The sequence below is a fragment of the Ambystoma mexicanum genome, chromosome 13 (assembly GCF_040938575.1).
Source record: "Ambystoma mexicanum isolate Mex_15411 chromosome 13, UKY_AmexF1_1, whole genome shotgun sequence".
NCBI classification, from domain to species: domain Eukaryota; kingdom Metazoa; phylum Chordata; class Amphibia; order Caudata; family Ambystomatidae; genus Ambystoma; species Ambystoma mexicanum.
Genome location: NC_090938.1, coordinates 542149193 through 542170720, shown reverse-complemented (window position 1 = coordinate 542170720; position 21528 = coordinate 542149193). Strand labels below are relative to the sequence as shown.

Here is a 21528-nt window from a genome sequence, read left to right as displayed (position 1 = left end):
ATTAGCAACTGTTATAAAAATATTAGGGATATTTTTCACCACTGGTTTGATTACTGCCGCTGTCTGGAAGGCCTACGATGCTTTCTTTGTGGCTTCAACTCCCACTACTAATATCTCCCCCACCAGGCCTGCAAGGAGCACTGTGTTAGGTGGTACAAGTAGCACGGGCCGAAAGTAAAGAGGGAGAAACGTAGTCTCCATTGATGTACATGGGGTAGACACATATGTCACAGAATCTGCACACATCTCTAACAACATGTGGTATAAGCACATGTCAAAAATTGGTAAGGACATGACAAAGGTCAACTGCTATCTGTGCTTGTTGATCCCATACGCCATGAGCGCCTCAAGAACATTCGTGGCAACTGAAGTACCTGCAAAAACTACAGAATGCTTGTTATATCTAGCATTGTTCCAAACATGTGGGCGATTTCAAGGGAAAAGAGCAACACTAAGATGGAAGTCAAGGTCAACCTACCCCTATGAAGATAACTTCATCAAAACACTACCAATGTATGACGAATCGTGGCAGCAGACCAAAGGGCTCAAGTACATAACAGAGGGACCCAACAAAGGAGAGGCAGAAGAAATTACATTGAATTACCTACCATGCCAATGGTACGCAAATGAAGTTGCTGGAGGACCAGGATGCTAGGAAAGGCCACTAATATTAATATATGGCAAGGTGTACACTAAAGGTGGATGGGTGGACGGAGTTGTGGGAAGCAAAATGTTGACATTGGCAAAGTCACCGGTGATGAAAGTGCAAGAGGAAAATGACAAATGCTACAAGGAATGGACAAAGAGTGCAGCACTGGTGACATGGTTAGATAAAGAGGAGGAACCCATAACAATACTTCAGCTCACAGCTCCAACACTGTGTTACCAGCATGATGGAGAAGTTGACGTTGGAGCAAATGAAGGATGCAAGAGAATGATCAAGCTTCCTGAGGGGGGTACAGGAACAATAGTATTGACGGACCACTATTGGGCTTGCGGAGCAAAGGCATACAACAGCTTGACACAATTGTGGAATGGAGTGTGCACCATGGTACACATCAACGTACCATCGTTGGTAGTACCACAAAAGCACGTAAACATGGAGAGCTTCCCTAAGATGGATGAAGAGAAAAGGAAGAAAAGATCACTGAAGAGGGGAGAAAGCCAGCAACGGAACGACTCTACATACTTATTTAGGGTAAAGAGGCAAGGAGAACCGCTGACAGGGAACCATCTGTGGGGAAAATCTGAAACAGCTCTGAGTGACATCCCACCAGCACACAGACTATTCAGCAGGGCAGCGATGATGACAATCAACTCCACAGTGAACAGATTCAAAGCGATAAAGGAAGAATTAAGAGCGATAAGGATGGTGGCCCTACAGAACAGATATGTGCTGGACCTCTTGACAGCAATGGAAGGAGGTGTCTGCGCAAAAATTGGAAGCTTGTGTTGCACGTTTATACCTGCCAACGATGAGGACAATGGCACGTTATCTGAGGCAGTATCGCAGCTGGCCAAGATGCACGGCAAAATGGAAAAAGAAGCAAAGGGAGTGAAGAAGGACGGTAGCTGGTTCTCTTACATCTGGTCCTGGATGCCATCATGGCTCTCAGATGGTCTCAAGGTTGTGGCAGGTTGCATAATTTTAGGTATGGCTTTTTTGATGGGGATAAAGATATGGAAGGAGAGATCAAAGCGTACTGCTGAAGAAATGATCGGCATGCACGTCCTAATGCCAGCTGAAGACGACCAACACACTGACGTCATTATTAAGGAACGTGAACGGCTGCGCCAGCAGATAGTAGAAGCAGACTTGTATCCACCATCAATAAAGGTTGAGAACCCAAGAAACCCGAAAAGCTACATTGGGAAATGGTTCTATTGCAAACCCGGTGGCGGATGCATTTATATGTACTGGTCATTTGAAGATCATGTGGACCAGTACGGACACTTAGCCGGAATAACGAAGGTATGGCGAGTAAGAGGAGACAAGAGAGTGGATAATTTTGTGGTCGACAAGTCAACCAGAGGGGGGACTGAAGAGGGAAAATGGGACGATCCCTTCGCCCGATTCTTATCCAGACCATGGCCTAGAACGTCACGACCCAAGCACCCACCGCGTGAGGAATTTGATCCGCTCACGGCTGCCCCAGATGTCAAGATCCACTGTGGCCACGCCCTAATTAGCCAGGGAAGCTGCCCGTCAATCAAACCGCGTGCCGGAGCCTCAGATGGAGCTGATACCAATCGTATGGAACAACTCGACTAGACAGCAACCAAAAAACACTGCCATCGTTACAGATGCCATGACGACATAGCCGGCGGACAAGAACACATGTGCCACCAAGCACATTTGTCATACATACATCAATCCACACGAAGAAAATACTCAGTGCTGTGACGTAGAGGACCATTTACACTCACACATGCATTGTTGTTATTTTTCACATAGGCCAATTACAGCACCGCAGAAACGCAAGACGCCAGAAGAGCTCGTGTACATGCTTGCAGATGCTTCCCGCCACTAAACCCATGAAGATGTAATTAGAAAAAGAAAGGGTTTGCTCTCAAACTGCACACACACATAGAATAGTAAGCACAATGCAATTTAAATGAGTGGTTTTAATCAGTGCTGGTGCAGCCTGACACGTGTTTCGAGCTTCCCGCTCTTCTAATGAGGCTGCTTGTACAGAATTATAAAACATTGATTGTCAGTGGGAATTTGGCAGGCTCCTACTCAAGCTCTCAGCCGCAGCCCTTCCACAGCCACATAAGTTGCCGCCCTATGCGCTGTACCCTGCTGGCCCCTTTCTGCCACTCCTCCCTCAAACCCATGAAGATGTAACCCTGTATACGGACTAATGCATATGAATCCTTGTCGCCCCTTGCAACCCTCGTGTTATGAGCTATATGCCGCCATCCATAACTAGGCCAGAGTAATCCTCAGCGCCACAGTAGGCCGCAAAACCAGAGTTCCAGGCCCAGAGCAGCTCAGACGGAGCTGCAAGATGCTGATCGTGCATGCAGAACAAACCCTGACGAGGGCCTCACAGACAAGGCCACGAAGTTTCAACTTGCACGGTGTGCTCACAGCGCCAAGGTTACACCTGCCATTGCTAAACGTTCCTCCGAGCTGAAATACAAATCAAATCCCTGTAATTCTGCGACAGCCACGGATTCGCAACACGTGACCAGGCCGACCTGATGCGATGCCAAGTTCCAAGGACCAGGAAAACTTTGGGGTCTCATGTTTGGGACACAAACTGCAACAATGAAGTGACAAATTGGACACTGACAATGGTGAGAAAGGAGCTCTCCTGCAGCAAATGGCAGAGCTGTCCATTGTCCACCACCGACACATAGTCATACGTTGTTTCTAACACCAGGTACACAGCAAGCTGGGAACGATGATGGTCCCAGGCTTAGGGGCTCCCGATCAAACCAATCGGGACATGAGGGGCTAACCACTGACGACATTACAACTCAGCCAATCACTAACCCTCTCTATGTAGCCATTTCTGTGTAACAAATCTTAGGGACAACTCAAGTGTACCACCTGACCCCTTCTCTACCAGTACCTAACCTTTCTATATGTGCCTATACTGAGTGACCATACCACTCGGGGAGCCAACCCGAGGTGGCGTTAGGTTTTGGGGGAAGTTCCCCAGGTGACGCACGATGTGGCGTCATTCAGATAGGAAAAGGGCCTGCGAGCCCGCTCTTGCTGCGAGGTTCCCGGATTACCTGTGATCCCAGAAGCAACCCCTTTCTGTTTGTGCAATAAACAGCATAAGTCTTTTGCTCTTGTGTGCGTCTCATACTCCTTTGGTACGAGGGAGGAGTTGGGGCCTCCCTAACCCCGGAGGTCCGCAGATGGCCCTGCCGACCCCTAGAAAATCACCCTGACACTGTGATTACAGAGCCGTGACTGTGCTGAAGCCCGAGGCCCGTAGCAGAAGGCAAGGCGAGGGACTGAGAAGTGAAGGAGACCCTCAATTAACATGGGTGGACCGGAGAAACCGATGCTGCAGAAGGGCGTGGGTCCCAAGTGTACCCAAAGCAGTAGTACAAGTTGAGGAAGTTGGGAAAGTGTAGCAGCCCGGTTAGTGAAGCTCGGAGTTCAGGTTCACTCAGCAAGCCTTGCCCGTAACTGTAACCAGCTCCAAAGTAACTTGCATACTCTTAGAAGTGAGTGTAAACTGTTTGTCGTTCTAAATCTATTTCTAACAATGGAAATGTAGCATGTACACTAGTAGTGAAAGGCGTAGTATTCGCGTAGAAAGTAAAAGAACATTATATCCATAGTTGAACATTTTCTCTGTTGAGTGAGTGGTCATGTGTCCTTAATTGAACAGGGAACGCTCGCTAAAAGCATTCTGAAAATTAACATTGACTTTCACGAGAGTTCCTAGTGAATAGAGCGTCAAAGGAAGGTCGTGTGTGGCGAAATGTGTTTCCCGAAAGGAGTCGGAAATCATCTCTGCGATATTAAATGGGAATACAATCACTTGCAACCCTTTAAGGTTACCAAACTATCTTAAAGAGTCGTCATGTGTGCCTAAATCTGTTTTCCCATTGAAGACTGAACTTTGCAGTATTCTGAAAAATAGTTATTTAATTCCAGAAGTTGTTGTACTGACGAGAAGAACAAGCATTGCCCAAGCCAAGAGGTGAACCCTTCCCATAGTGAAACAAGTCCTAATCAGATCCATCCACCTGATCCGTGAGGTTTTTTAAGGTTTAGTGTCACCTGATATAATTGTGGCAATACAGCGTCTGGGTAGTTACTAGAACCAAGAAGATGTGAATAAAGCTGGGCAAGGGAGCTGGGTTTTTGAAAAGAATATTAAAAAAATAGCATGTAATGCTGAAGACTTCCGAAGCTGAGACAAGCTCAGTCTTGGGGCAGATACTTGTGACATTAACGCAGACAGAAGAGGCAAAGAGGCTGCCCTTTTCTTGGAGCATAGAAAGGAAGAGGGCTCTGCCTTCCTGTAGAGGTCAAAGTGTCTTGTCATTATATGACTAATAACTCTCAAATATAAAACTGAAGCAGTAGTATCTGAACAGTGGTGGTGTATAAAACTGTCAGTGGATGTCACATTGGAGTGGTTTGGAGCAGTAGTATACTATGAGACAAAGGTGACTGTTCGCCTAGTAACAACAGTAGAAGGGAGGTTTGTTAAGAGGGAAGCAGAAACCCAAAGAGAAGCATGTGACAATCACACAAAATGTACTGCAGAGGTGCTAACCAATTGTAAAGTTGTAGAAGAAGAAGCTGTTTACCCTTTCTTTGAACAGTGGCAAATCATCTTTAAAGAAGATATCCAGGATTACCATTGGTGCTATTTTTTGGCTGGAATTGGAAGGGGATCTTTTCAACCGAAACCGGAGAGCTGTTACCAGTGGATTTTTATTTGATGAACATTTGTTTGGACTTGAAACTTACAAGAACTGTTTTAAGATTTTTGATTCCTTTGAACATTTTGGAAGAACTGATAAGAACTGGTTCAAGACTTTTCTTTTCCTTTGAACATTTGGGAAGTTGACTTTGAAAACTCTGGGGAAGGGATTTTCCCAGACCAGGTGAAGGTCATCCAGATATTAATCTTTTGTAATAATGCAGTTGTCGTTGACTATGTGCCTCAAATTGTAATGTGTTTGTTCCCAATTTTAGTTAAAAAATGTTCTCAAGTGACTTAACCAATTTGAAATTGTAAATAGCATTTATGTAATGTTGCATTGAGGTATTGCAATATCCAAATAAACAGAGTATAATTGCAATATCAAACAATGTTATCTAAATCCTCAGTATTATCCTTGTGCTGTGTAGCACCTTATGTTGTGTGGCATTCAATTGTACAATTCGTAGCATGTAATAGTACAATTCCATCTCAGTCCTCAATTTTCTCTAAATCCTCTACACGTGTTTCACCACTATAAGTGGATCTTCAGGAGGAAAATGGCTTTCTTTTGAGTGTATGCTTGTTTGTATTGGCAGAAAAAAACAAACCGGAATACATGATTATGGTTATTATAGTGGACAAAGGACATTCGGTACTCTTATTATTAAATCAAGTTTCCTCTGATGCAAATGTAATGGATAGGCTGCACGTACCCGGCTTCTTCTTTGTTTAGAGTGTAGTTTTCTGAATTTTAATGCTCTTCATTATAAAGATGCTACTGTCTATAATTGCTCTGGTAAACAGCAATAAAAACACAGAGAAAATAAACTATGAATATGGCCTATTATTTTGAAATGCTACGACTGAAACCTGGTCTTAAGGGTCATCTTTTACTGGAGGTAAAAATGACAATTTATGGCCCATTTTCAGCACTATTACCGTCAGCGGTAATAGCGCTCCCCAACCCCATTGGATCCTATTGACCCAATGGGGAATGGGGATTTACCACCAGCCCGCAACTCGTGATCAGGTGAAAATTGCGCTGGAACAAGTTGCAGAAGCGATATTACCTTTCATGGTATCCTGGCAGTGTTACTGCCAGGATACCGACCAACTCGCGATGAGGCCCAAAGAAATAAAGTATAGAAAAGTCAGCAATGTTTTTTCTTTATTACTTTTTCTTTGGTACAGGATGGATCCGATTGTCCTGGGCATTTCTAATGGCACCCAAAGTTTAGATATGTGCATGATGAAGTCATCACACACAAGCCTTCACACACAACGTGAGGCACGGTGACGTCATCCGGCACTAATGTTTACTTTTCTTCCATCTGTGTTGACATTAAGAAGAAATATACATTATTGTCACTACCGAACACATGCTTTAGCAAATTATCATATTTTTAAACATTTTCAGACAACAGGTATGCTCAATATAATACAGCCCTTTCTTCTGGCTCGACATAGATTTGATCTACTAACAAATTTAGCCATTTGTACTCATTTGGAACAGTGTTGACAATGTGATAAATTGGACCAATTACACAGATCTCTGGGAGATGTGAGCTTCAATTGTGGTCGGGATTCAATGTTTTGAATGGTGGATTCACATGTATTGGTCATTAGTTGAACAATTCTAACATATAGTTATAAGAAGGATAATGGTGCAAGCTGAAAGTTTAAATTATGAACAGATTGAAGTTATCAAGGTGTAGATACTGATTCTTCCACTCAATATATTTACAGAAATGACCACTATTACTTATCTTGGTTTAGACTGTTCTTGCAAGTGTCCATTAATGTTATCCATTTGGATTCTGTTTGTCTCAGCTTGAGTTATCTGTTGCCTCCTAGTAATGGGACACAACACAACACAAAAAAGGTAGCAGGCGCCCCTCTCTCGAAAGAACAAGGCATGATAACCTGTTCAGTGGTTATTAACCACATTGAGAGTTCGCAGCCATTGCTTTTTGCTCACTGTACCTTCACAGATGGGAAATATCCATTTGCATATCAGTCTTTGTCCAGCCCACAAGGGCAGTCCAGCACCGAAATGCTATGGCAATTCCTCTCTGAACAAGAGTACCATCAGCAACCCCATACACGTGTTTCAGCCTTGTTGGGCATCATCAGTGAGGTAAAGCTGAGCCTCTCTAAGCACAGTGAGCAGGGAGTCCACGTCTGGTTGCCCCCAGGTAACCTAGGGTGATCAACCCCAATTTCCTTTCAACAATACAAAAAAGGTAGCAGGCGCCCCTCTCTCGAAAGAACAAGGCATGATAACCTGTTCAGTGGTTAACCACATTGAGAGTTCGCAGCCATTGCTTTTTGCTCACTGTACCTTCACAGATGGGAAATATCCATTTGCATATCAGTCTTTGTCCAGCCCACAAGGGCAGTCCAGCACCGAAATGCTATGGCAATTCCTCTCTGAACAAGAGTACCATCAGCAACCCCATACACGTGTTTCAGCCTTGTTGGGCATCATCAGTGAGGTGAAGCTGAGCCTCTCTAAGCACAGTGAGCAGGGAGTCCACGTCTGGTTGCCCCCAGGTAACCTAGGGTGATCAACCCCAAGTTCCTTTCAACAATACAAAAAAGGTAGCAGGCGCCCCTCTCTCGAAAGAACAAGGCATGATAACCTGTTCAGTGGTTATTAACCACATTGAGAGTTCGCAGCCATTGCTTTTTGCTCACTGTACCTTCACAGATGGGAAATATCCATTTGCATATCAGTCTTTGTCCAGCCCACAAGGGCAGTCCAGCACCGAAATGCTATGGCAATTCCTCTCTGAACAAGAGTACCATCAGCAACCCCATACACGTGTTTCAGCCTTGTTGGGCATCATCAGTGAGGTGAAGCTGAGCCTCTCTAAGCACAGTGAGCAGGGAGTCCACGTCTGGTTGCCCCCAGGTAACCTAGGGTGATCAACCCCAAGTTCCTTTCAACAATACAAAAAAGGTAGCAGGCGCCCCTCTCTCGAAAGAACTCTCTCGAAAGAACTCTCAAGTGGTTAATAACCACTGAACAGGTTATCATGTCTGTTCTTGCGAGAGAGGGGCGCCCGCTACCTCTTTAAAACTATTTTTTAAGGAACCTGGGATTGGTAACCCTAGGTCTCCTGGGGGCAACCAGACGTGGTCTTCCTCTCACTGTGCTTAGAGAGGCATCAGCTTCACCTCACTGATGATCCCCAACAAGGGTGAAACACGTGTATGGGGTTGCTGGTGGTACTCTCGTTCAGATTGGAATTGCCATTGTATTTCGGTGCTGGACTGCCCCTGGGCAGGACAAAGACTGATATGCAAATGGATATTTCCCATCTGTGAAAGGCACAGTGAGTAAAAGCAGTGGCTGCGAACTCTCAAGTGGTTAATAACCACTGAACAGGTTATCATGTCTGTTCTTGCGAGAGAGGGGCGCCCGCTACCTTTGTAAAACTATTTTTTAAGGAACCTGGGATTGGTAACCCTAGGTCTCCTGGGGGCAACCAGACGTGGTCTCCCTCTCACGGTGCTTAGAGAGGCATCAGCTTCACCTCACTGATGATCCCCAACAAGGGTGAAACACGTGTATGGGGTTGCTGGTGGTACTCTCGTTCTGATTGGAATTGCCATTGTATTTCGGTGCTGGACTGCCCCTGGGCAGGACAAAGACTGAAATGCAAATGGATATTTCCCATCTGTGAAAGGCACAGTGAGTAAAAGCAGTGGCTGCAAACTCTCAAGTGGTTAATAACCACTGAACAGGTTATCATGTCTGTTCTTGGGAGAGAGGGGCGCCCGCTACCTTTGTAAAACTATTTTTAAGGAACCTGGGATTGGTAACCCTAGGTCTCCTGGGGGCAACCAGACGTTGTCTCCCTCTCACTGTGCTTAGAGAGGCATCAGCTTCACCTCACTGATGATCCCCAACAAGGGTGAAACACGTGTATGGGGTTGCTGGTGGTACTCTCGTTCAGATTGGAATTGCCATTGTATTTCGGTGCTGGACTGCCCCTGGGCAGGACAAAGACTGATATGCAAATGGATATTTCCCATCTGTGAAAGGCACAGTGAGTAAAAGCAGTGGCTGTGAACTCTCAAGTGGTTAATAACCACTGAACAGGTTATCATGTCTGTTCTTGCGAGAGAGGGGCGCCCGCTACCTTTGTAAAACTATTTTTTAAGGAACCTGGGATTGGTAACCCTAGGTCTCCTGGGGGAAACCAGACGTGGTCTCCCTCTCACTGTGCTTAGAGAGGCATCAGCTTCACCTCACTGATGATCCCCAACAAGGGTGAAACACGTGTATGGGGTACTCTCGTTCAGATTGGAATTGCCATTGTATTTCGGTGCTGGACTGCCCCTGGGCAGGACAAAGACTGATATGCAAATGGATATTTCCCATCTTTGAAAGGCACAGTGAGTAAAAGCAGTGGCTGCGAACTCTCAAGTGGTTAATAACCACTGAACAGGTTATCATGTCTGTTCTTGCGAGAGAGGGGCGCCCGCTACCTTTGTAAAACTATTTTTTAAGGAACCTGGGATTGGTAACCCTAGGTCTCCTGGGGGCAACCAGACGTGGTCTCCCTCTCACTGTGCTTAGAGAGGCATCAGCTTCACCTCACTGATGATCCCCAACAAGGGTGAAACACGTGTATGGGGTTGCTGGTGGTACTCTCGTTCAGATTGGAATTGCCATTGTATTTCGGTGCTGGACTGCCCCTGGGCAGGACAAAGACTGATATGCAAATGGATATTTCCCATCTGTGAAAGGCACAGTGAGTAAAAGCAGTGGCTGCGAACTCTCAAGTGGTTAATAACCACTGAACAGGTTATCATGTCTGTTCTTGCGAGAGAGGGGCGCCCGCTACCTTTGTAAAACTATTTTTTAAGGAACCTGGGATTGGTAACCCTAGGTCTCCTGGGGGCAACCAGACGTGGTATCCCTCTCACTGTGCTTAGAGAGGCATCAGCTTCACCTCACTGATGATCCCCAACAAGTGTGAAACACGTGTATGGGGTTGCTGGTGGTACTCTCGTTCAGATTGGAATTGCCATTGTATTTCGGTGCTGGACTGCCCCTGGGCAGGACAAAGACTGATATGCAAATGGATATTTCCCATCTGTGAAAGGCACAGTGAGTAAAAGCAGTGGCTGCAAACTCTCAAGTGGTTAATAACCACTGAACAGGTTATCATGTCTGTTCTTGCGAGAGAGGGGCGCCCGCTACCTTTGTAAAACTATTTTTTAAGGAACCTGGGATTGGTAACCTTAGGTCTCCTGGGGGCAACCAGACGTGGTCTCCCTCTCACTGTGCTTAGAGAGGCATCAGCTTCACCTCACTGATGATCCCCAACAAGGGTGAAACACGTGTATGGGGTTGCTGGTGGTACTCTCGTTCAGATTGGAATTGCCATTGTATTTCGGTGCTGGACTGCCCCTGGGCAGGACAAAGACTGATATGTAAATGGATATTTCCCATCTGTGAAAGGCACAGTGAGTAAAAGCAGTGGCTGCGAACTCTCAAGTGGTTAATAACCACTGAACAGGTTATCATGTCTGTTCTTGCGAGAGAGGGGCGCCCGCTACCTTTGTAAAACTATTTTTTAAGGAACCTGGGATTGGTAACCCTAGGTCTCCTGGGGGCAACCAGACGTGGTCTCCCTCTCACTGTGCTTAGAGAGGCATCAGCTTCACCTCACTGATGATCCCCAACAAGGGTGAAACACGTGTATGGGGTTGCTGATGGTATTCTCGTTCAGATTGGAATTGCCATTGTATTTCGGTGCTGGACTGCCCCTGGGCAGGACAAAGACTGATATGCAAATGGATATTTCCCATCTGTGAAAGGCACAGTGAGTAAAAGCAGTGGCTGCGAACTCTCAAGTGGTTAATAACCACTGAACAGGTTATCATGTCTGTTCTTGCGAGAGAGGGGCGCCCGCTACCTTTGTAAAACTCCTAGTAATGGGGCCTGCACTATTGTAAATCCAATTAACCTCAAGTCTTCAATGTTTTGATTTGCATGCACCATATTATGATGAGTAGCAAGAGGATACTTGAGATCTCCATTCTTGATAGCTCTCATGTGTTCCATTATTCTCGCTTTAAATGTTCTGATAGTACTACCAATGTAACATTTCTCGCAATGACATTTGATATCATATACAGCATATTTGGTGTTGCAATTGATGAAGTTATTAATATAAATCAACTCTCTCCATTTGGTAATTGAATAGAGTCCATGTGTTCCATAATCTGCGGGCACATTTTGCAATTCCCACATCTATGATTTTCTCTTATATCTGGGATGTTCGATAAAGAATGTAGCGTGCCTGTTGTCCTTTTTTTCGGTGTCATAAAACTTGAACTTATTTATTAATTTATTTTAGTTTTTAGGTAAGGGGCGGCATGCCCAAAGGCCTCAGAGCGCTTATAAGTGTTTTTAGCGTTGCTGCTCTTCTGTAGGTTATTTTAGGACTAATTCCCAAATTCTTTGATATTGTATTGTTGAGATGTAGAATATGCCAGTATTTTCTCATTATCCTTCTGATTTGGTGGTGATCAGTACTATATGTTGTAAACAGTCTTGTTGTTCTTTCAATGCTGGATATTGGTGGTGTTTTTACTTTGTTCACTAGTAGTTCCGCTCTGTCTTTGCATTCAGCTCTTGTTTTTGCTTTACGAAGCATTGATCATTTGTAGCCTCTGGCTTTAAATTTGGTTATGCTTAGCTTTATTTTCTTCTCATATTCCAAATGTTAGCTATAGTTTCTCTTAATCCTGACAAACTTTCCATAAAGAATATTGTGTATTGTGTGTGCAGGATGATTACTGAAGGCATGTAACATGCTGTTGCCTGATGTTGGTTTGTTGAAGATTGTTGTGCAGATTTGATAATTTTGCACATACATTTCCAAATCTAGAAAATTAATCCTGGTGACGCTTTCTTGCATTGTCAGCTTTATATTGTATTTATTCTGGTTTAGGTAGTCAGTGAGTTTTAACAACGAGTTAAGATCTCCATTCCATATTATTAAGATATCGTCAATGAAGCAGCCCTAATATATTATATTGTCTCTTTTAGTGAAGGCACTGTGTGTCCAGGCATATTCCAACTCAAAGTGGGCCATAAAGAGATTTGCATATGGAGTGTATATTTTGCACTCATTGCTGTCCCCTGTTCTTGTCTATAGATTTGATTGTTGAAACAAAAGATATTGTTGGTCAAAGTAAATCATTTTGTTCTGTTCTGAATAGGAAATGGATCTAGATGTCAAGAAGTATTCAACTGCTTCAATACCTGTATCATGCTTTCTACAGGTGCACAATGCGGTTACATCCATAGTTACTAGCCTGTAGTCTTTTTGCCACATGATCGATTCAATTTGCTATATGACATGCTTAGTATCTTTGATGTATGAAACAGGATTTTGTACAAGGGGGTTCAAATGTGTGTCTATGTACTCAGATATTATTTCTGTAATTGATCCTATACCGTTTATGATTGGTCTGAATAACTGAAATTTGAGGTATTTCTTATTCATTTCAGGCAAAAAGTTGATTGTAGCCATTATTGGATATTGCATATTCATGTAGTGATGTTCATCACCATTTAGCAGTCCAATTTGATGCCAGTTTTTACTAAGCTTTTGCCATTCATCTTTTATGTTCATTAGTGGATTGGATATGAGATTTTTGTAACAATCTATGTTGTTGAGATTTTTGTTGGCCTCTCTAATGTAGTCTTCTCTGTTCATGAGGACTATTTTCCCTCCTTTATCTGCACATTTAGTGATAATATCTTTGTTTTTCTTAATTCTACCAAAGCTTTTCTTTCTGCAGTTGTGAGGTTTTGTTTTGACTTTTATTTGGTGCTGCTCAAATACAGTTTTCTTAGATCTTCCGTAACTGCCTCCTGATTGAATAGATCAATGGCATTGTCTGACAGTAACTGTGGTATAAATTTGGATTTTGACTTTAGTTTGCTTTCCTCAGTTAAGAAGATGTCAATATCCTGTTCTGAGATGAATCTTTCGAATGTGAACTCGTCATCTGTTCCTGCTATATGTAAAAGGGTGATTGTTTTTTCTGCCAGATCCACAGAATGGAAGAAATGGGTGGTTCCTCTTCCCAGACAGGCGAATTCACCTGTGTGTCAAAATACTTCCTTAGTTTGTAGGTCTACATTTATCACAAGGTAATCATAAGTGCTGTTAGGGCAATATGACATGCCTTTATTGAGAGCAGAGCGAGGTTCACTAGAGGGTTCCATCTTTGAGAGATTCAGAACCAAATCTACTTGTTCATCTTGTTTTTGCGTGACCTTATTATGAACCCTATTTGGTCTTCTTCTACACTTTACCCCTGCCCTTTTGCCTCTCCTGTGTTGCGTGATATTGTTGAGGTATTTACTTTTATGTAGGGTTTTCTCATTGAATTTGTAGGATTTGTTTGAAACATTTGTCGTCTTGTGCCTGATTTGTATCTCATTAGTTCTTCTAAAAAAGGACAATCTGCCATAGTTTCAGTCGATCCATGTTCAGTATTGGGTTCTTTATCACTATCGCTAGCTGAAGATTCTGCATCTGATGATGAGCAGGATGATTCTAATTCTTAAGTTACCACTTTCTGTGAGTTGTTAATTCTTGTGTTGATTATTTTATCAAAGTTTTTTTGAAATGTATATATTCTTTTATTTGTATAGTCTTGTTCATCCCGAAGGAATTTCTTCTGCTTTTTGATCTTGAGTTCAGGTGTAAAATGTTGCAGTTATTCATCTCGAATTTGGTAGTTTCTAAATGTGATTTCAGGTACATTACATGCTTTTATCTCTTCCTTTAGTACTTCTATTTCTGAAAGTGTACATGCATGAGTTTTGGTTGCTTATTTTATCACTCTTTGTACCATCTCTTGTGATGTATGGGTCAACATTTGTTCCCATTGATTTAGGGCTTTTTTAACATAATATTCAAATGTAGGAAAAATGCATATTCTTAAACCCCTTGGTATTCATCTAACTTTCAAATAGATCTTGAAAGTTTTTATCTCCCACCTTTTGGAGAGTTCCTTTTTACATAGATTTCCGAATCTTTCAAAGATTATTTTGCGTGAATTTGTTTGTGTTCCATTATTGGATATATCTTTAGATATTGAGGATTTAAAAAATAATAAATCCGCTTCCTGATCCCTTAGACCGAAAGATTAAGACATTGTCATGAGTTTCCTCGTTCTATTTGTGGATATAACAATCCAAGGCATTATGATCAGCCCGAGATTAAGTTGTGATAATAAATTAAAATGTTTGTGCTGTAGACATTCACTTGTTCTCAGGGCAATGGCCCTAATTGTTTTGGTGTTCAGTCGCTTGTCATACAGCTGCCGCTATTTTGTCTGCCAAAGAGTCAGAAAATAATCTTTTGTAATTATGCAGTTGTCATTGACTCTGCGACTCAAATAATTTTTTGTTTGTTCTCAATATTATGTCCAAAGTTATTCAAGAGACTTTACCAATTTTAATTTAAATTTGTAGATCATAAACAGTATTTTTAAAATGTTGCTTTGAGGTATTAGAATATCCAAATAAACAGTATATAATTGTAATAGCACACGATATTATCTAAATACTCACTATGATCCTTGTACTGTGTAGGTTATGGCTTCCTGCCATTTTAATGTCTCTCAACCCCATATTAAACCTAAGGTGGTGGGTCCCGACCACAAGGGGGCGCGAGCAAGATTGCTGCCTAAACTATATGCTCCCCACATGGCCCCGGGAAACCTGCAGATACAAGCGCCCTCGTGGACAGTGACCCCCACCAATTAATGATGGAGTGTGAGAGGAGATACCAGAACGTTTAGAGGCGTTGGAGCGGCCTCCGGGGGTGCCCCCACTGCAGAGAAAAGTGCGTGTGAGTCCCGCCCCTCCCCCTCCACTGAGCGACATAGAGGAGGACGCCAATCGGGGACCACTGTGCGGCCTGTTGCATCGCGGGGGCGGGGCCAGCGCGCTTCCAGCGCACGATACTTTGAACACCGGAGGAGGCCCTCAACGTGCTGCAGTGGTCCCGGCCCCCCCGGGGGTCCGCCGACTTTGGATCTCGGCGGGACGATCCTCTCCCCGCCCCCCCTTCTCTGAAGCGCAGTGCTGCCTTGAGGCTCCGCTGGGGGAGATGGCTGGAAGAGGACTTGGTGGGTGCTGCGGCACACCTCCGGCCCTATGCCTGGGGAGCGCTGGAGGCCGTGTCCCCCTTGCTCCCCCCGTCCTTGCTAGCGGAGACATACGCCGGCCCGGGCCGATGCGGGAGCGCACCCGGGCCCCCTTCCTGCAGACAGCGCCTCAGCCGTGGTGAGGCAGACGCCGGCAAAGAACACCAACGGTGGGGGCTCATCCAGTGTAGCCCGGAGAGGGGCACCATCAGAGGCTGTGGGGCCGTAGTGGCATCGTGGTCCCTGGAGGGTCCACCCTCCCGCCCTGCAGCCTCTTCAACAGACCCAGGCCGACGCGGGAGCATGCCCGGGCTCGGCGTGGCTGTATCCCTGCCTCACTCTCCAAGGTCCACCAGTCATGTATGTCACCTCAACCTTTGAGGTATGCCTGCCTCAACCTACTTGCCACCCCAAGTCCCAGATACAAAGGACTTGCGAAAGAGTTCTACACAGTCTGACTGTGCCGAATCGGGCAGATGGGAGTCGTAGTGCAAAATATCTGGAGAGCCAAAGGTTGCAGACCACTGTTGATTTAAGTTAATGAAAATGTATGATGAATGCTGACATCTCCAAAACATTTTTTTACTAGAGCTAACCTCTACAGCTATCTTTCTGCAACAAAGTACATTGTACTCTGATCCAGCACCTCCGCGGAAGAAGATTCCCCATTCATTCCACTGTCCACCATCGCTCTTGGAAAACTGAGGATGATTTAGAGGACCAAGAGCAACGCTTGCACTATCCCGATAGAACCCTGTGACACTGAACACAAAACCCTAATTTATTTTCCACACTGCCCCAGTTTTTCCATCATTCCAGCTTCAAAAAGTGTCAGCTAAATAGACTGGCTGGTCCACTTATGCCCTGGCCTGTGTTGCCATCTGAACATAGCATCCCCAGAGAGGATGCGGCCACACTACCAGACCTTGAGGCAAGAATACAGCTGGCATACCTGGCACAGAGTCTCCAGTGAACTCGCCGAAGGCCACAGAGTATCCTGCAAAACAAAGATGGATTTTTATGCCACGGAGGACAGAAACCAAGCACGCAGTAGAACACAGCTTCAACGTAAAAAGGCCAACATGGAAACGAGGCAACGGTACCTTTGTAGGCATCATTGTAGATGCTCCTGACGTCCTTGGAAATCGTCTGCTGCACCTGCTTCAAGGGATCGTAGCTGCTGTAGCTGCCAGAAAACATAGACAACTGCACTGATGCAACCATTCCTGAGTAAAGACACCAGACAACTCGTGTGAATGTACAAGCATTGCAGTTCATTCCTCCCCATGCGGCCAGGACACAGGGCTAATAGAGAATAGACCCCCACAAAGACAGACCATAAGAAGGCATTGATTGGGTGATGGTTGCTTAACAAGGTGGCACTTTAGACAAATGACGGTTTCATGTGTTAAAATCGCGGCAAAAATGATCGTGGACACAATCGCGGCAAAAAGGCCACCCCTGCAACCCCCGTACCCATTTTAACATTTAAGGGGAGCAGGAGACACCCCCGCAACCTCTGCTCCCTTTAAATTGTGTAATGGGGTACACATTTAACGGGTGAAACCACAGCATTTTTGCCGCGATTATTTTTACAGGTGACATTTTTTCGGCGATTTTATCACTGCATACCCAAATAACTCCATAGTCTGCACTTGCTCAATGCAGAGTAAGACCGAATAGATAGTCAACATGGTACAGAATTGGCATTTCAAGCTGCCAAATTATGAGACCCCCCCATTCCACCCTTTCACCCTCATTCTCCTTTAAGTAAATGCAGAATACGAATCAGAGGAAGGCTTTCTTACTTTCTTCACGCATCCGCCAATTCACCTTTGTGCTTGGGTCTGGGAACAGCTCATCACTGTCTACATGGAGTCCCCATGGGAATGGGAATACTCCACAACCCAGAACTGCAGACCAAACAATCATGGCAAGCCTCCTCACAAAAGAAGATTGAGGAGTCTTCCCTGGCAGAGCCTGCGCCACCCTATCACAGGTGGAGTCCCTAGGGAAAAACAGTTGTGCCTAGGTATAGCCTCACATATGGTTTCCCCTAGAACGGCTAGTGGTGTGACTTAGGGAGGGTGGCATAGGATCTTTGCTGCAAGGAAGAAAAGAAAGGAATTTGTTTATCCCTCTCTTTCCTCTGTGCGGCCTCGAAGCGTGGCACAGATACAACTAGGATTGTCCACAGGCCTTTCCAAGGGTACCCACTTGCCTGCGAACAATCACTGATTGGTGCAGATCAGCATCAGAAGGCCGAGAGAATATGCCAACCTATGCAGAGGCAATCACACTTCCCCCCTGAAGGGGAAATCAGAGGCCTTTGTCAAAAGTGAAACTCACCTCCAAAAAAATATCCTCCAGGGGCTCCGAGGAGAAGTGTCCCGTCCTGCAAATGGGAAATAATGAGAATCAGAAAGTCCTATATAAGTAACACGTGAGAATGGCAACAATGGAAAGGAGGCAGGGATCCAGGTGAGATGAGTTTAAGGGAAATAAGCAGCAAATAAGACACAAGAAGAGCATCAGATGGAAGCGGGAGATACTTAGAAAGTCGAGTAGGCCAATCCACGTAAGAGTTGCTGTTACTGGAAATGGCCGACTTCTTGGATTTTGGAGAATACCGTTTGGCAGGCTGTAATGGGATGGACCCCTTCTTTTCAGATCATAGCCCAATTCTGCAGACCCCAGCCCTAGACGTGTGGGCCAGACCACTGGAATAACGGGGGTGGACTAGAGAAACAGGTAGCAACTCTAGCCTAGGTGAGGTTCGAGCTGCTCTTTTAACCATCAGCGGCCAACAAGCACTCCCATGGAGGGAAGCAGGGCTCGTTAAGAGCCTGGCTGGCTTGCCTGCCATGAAGTGCAGCTCTTGGCCTCACTCTTGGCCCTAAAGTAGTCTCCCAGTGGATCTTGTGGAGCCTACGGCAGAGCTAGGGTATCAAGCTGTAGGCCTGCTCCAGTCGGTTCCTCTGCACCATGCATGAGACTTCAGCGCACATGTGTGGCCTGCACTTACATGTGAGAGAAGTTTACATTCCTTTTTGAAGTGTTGTAACTCCAATACCAAAGAATCCCCTAGTTGATAGTGCCATGTGTATAGTCAAGACACAAACACTGGAAAAGTCAGTCAACTATAGTATGCAAAACAAATAAAATCTACTGTACGAAAACTATCTCCGCTGGTCCAGAAGATGGAATAAAGTACAAAGGTATAAGGATATAGTATCAGGCTGAGGCCATTTTTCAAAATGGCTTGGCCTTAAAGTTAAGCAGAGGTTTCCCTTGGGGAAAGTTTCTAGAAATCAACAAAATCCTTCTTAATTTTGCCGAGAATCAATCTGGCTGCTGAAGGCTGAAGAAGTCTGCAGTATCCCCTCCTTGAGAGAGCAGCCGCTGATGCTTTGGAAGGAGGAGCTCTATGCAATGCAATGCACACGAGGTTCAGCTCCAAGACACAGCTAAGAAATTCCAACCCAGACAGACCACCAGGATAATATGCAGATGTATCTAACACAAGCTCCCTCGATTTTATCTGCTAGGTGCCCGCTCATCTCATTGTGGCATTCTTTTTGCGGGCTACATTACTACAACATATTAACAGCAAAGGTGGTTCCGCTGAGGTCTTCCCCATGCAGAGACAGCCAGGAAAAGAGAAACAGGGCTGCCCATTTACAGAGGGTAGGGAGCAGTCTGCAAATCAGGGGCAGGCCGCAAAAAGAACACTGGGACTAGAAATCCCAGATCCGTGCATGTATACACCTCTACCGGGCATGAGTTGGCACGAGAGCGGGAGAGAAGCTTTGTGGTTGGAGGAACACCCTAAATCCCAGATGACAATAATTTTCCCTTCTTCGGCAGGGATCAGAGCCCTGTTTGCACCAAAGCTAGACACCCAGAAGCTACATCCCTTTCTACTATTCAACCGGATTCTGTTCCCAAACTAGTTCCACTCCTATGGGAGAAAGCAGACTCTCTTCTGCCTGCGGTATCCCAGAACAAAGAAGGTTCCATGGAATAATGTCGCCACAAAAATCTCGCCATGCAAAAATATCGCTGAAAAATTGCCGTTTTTTGTGGCGACATTATTGCATGGAACATGCAGGGGACACCCCCACAAACCCCAAACTTAATTTTTTTATTTTTTAAAAAAAAACTTTTTTTTTGCCCCTGTCCCCATATAATATTGCAGCGACCTTTTCCCGGCGATATTATTTACGGCGATCATATATATGGGGATAATATTACCTGATACGACAAAGAAATACAAGGTTGTGCCCTTCAATGGATCAGCACACTTTCACGGCTATGCCTACATTATCGAATATGTCTTTTAAAATAAAGACCGGTGCTAATGGAAAATAAACCACATTTCTCTGGGTATCTTAACAGGATGGAATCAAATTGGATGGAGAGGTCTTAGCAGAGAAGCGGAGACCTGTGTCGCCAAATGTACTCATGCTGCAGCTGTGTCACACTGACGTTAGGTGCCCATTGAAAGAAATCTTCATGTGAGCTGCAGTAAATTGAAATCGAGCAGTGTTCTAGAAATGGGAGCAACAAATAGGTGCCCTGAATTTCTCAGAAGGTGCAGGTCATCACTAGCCAAATAAGGGTGGTGATTAGGGAAGTGGCTGCCTATGATTTGGGATGTTTTATGGAGGATCTGGTTCAGTTTTCAGCAGGGAATGGGCAGGCAAAGCCTACCAACCTGTTGCCCAGATTGACAGGAGCAGGGAGCATCAAATTAAATCCACAAGCAGCCAAAAGTAGCCCTCATAAGGAATGATTGGAGAACTCACATGCCAAGTGTCTACCATCACCCCCTACAGCTAGTATGACAAACACCTCTGGTGATTCGACATATAGAAAGACGAGGTACACTTTGTTGAGCTTGCGGACTGGAAGGTTCTGGAACAAGCTGTGAGAGCATCCTGCAGGCTATGCATTCAAACATTGCTGGGTCGTGAGTTACTAAATGTGGAGATGGCAGAGTTGATGACAGTTCTCATAAACTAAGATACTTTGAAATCTAAGATAGGAGTAGGCGCCTTTTACTCCACCTAGGCCCAGCTAGGCGTCGACTCGAGAGGAAATGACAAATGGGGATTTTAAAGATTGGTTGAATGCAACGGAAAAGATGGAGGTCATTTTGGGCTGTTTTAGCTGATCAAAGATTTATCCAACATAAACGTCTGCCTTAAGAAGAATGCAAAGATAGTTTGCTCTCGAAAATGCAAAACACGTCAGACAGTTGACATAAATAATAGGAAGTCATTCGTAGAAGTGACGTCAGTACAAAAACACGAAACTCCCCTATCTGATTGGGTATGGGCAAGCCCTTTCCTGAGGCATCTGGCTTTGGGCGGGAATGGTATAACTGGGACTTGTTACTGACCATCCTGAGCCAGAACTATGAGATCCAGTGAGAAAGAAGATGTTGACATGATAAATGATGGAGCCTTCAGAAAACGGCTACTGAAACCACCAAATCTAGGACCAGGGATCAGAAACTATAAAAGCTGCTTGTGATTTTTGACTCTACCACACCGGCAGGCAGATCCCGATAGTCATGGCAGGCTACCAAAAGCAATCCCTCTGCACAAGAGCAAGGAGCATAAAGCACACGAAGGCAGGTAGCAACTTGACACACTACCACTAACAAAGAGTACACCAAACCATGCAAGACATCACAAAATGCTATAAAGCCAGCAGCAACGCTAATAAAAACATCTGATTTGGTAAAGTGATGGAATAGAACTAAGGCACGCGAGACGTGCGCGGAACAGAGTAAATAAGGAAAGAACCTGGTGGAACAGAAGGGTGCTGTGTAGAATGGTACATGATCCTACTTAGAAGGAAGAGGAAGACCCAACAAGCTGGGAGGTAGAAAAAGAAGAAAAGATTAAATTCTAAGCAT

At 44.7% G+C, this 21528-nt stretch overlaps 1 protein-coding gene across 2 annotated transcripts in view; it reads right to left on the bottom strand.

Annotated features, from left to right (window-relative positions):
• ITGA2B (integrin subunit alpha 2b) overlaps positions 1 to 21528 on the bottom strand; it is a 462084-nt gene that overhangs the window by 254047 nt on the left and 186509 nt on the right. For both annotated transcript variants that reach the window (XM_069634280.1, XM_069634281.1), the window contains exons 6-8: positions 17952 to 17997; positions 16706 to 16828; positions 16555 to 16599 (exon numbers count right to left, since the gene is read on the bottom strand). In XM_069634280.1, coding sequence (XP_069490381.1) covers positions 16555 to 16599; positions 16706 to 16828; positions 17952 to 17997 — 214 coding nt within the window. The remainder of the gene's footprint in view (positions 1 to 16554; positions 16600 to 16705; positions 16829 to 17951; positions 17998 to 21528) is intronic.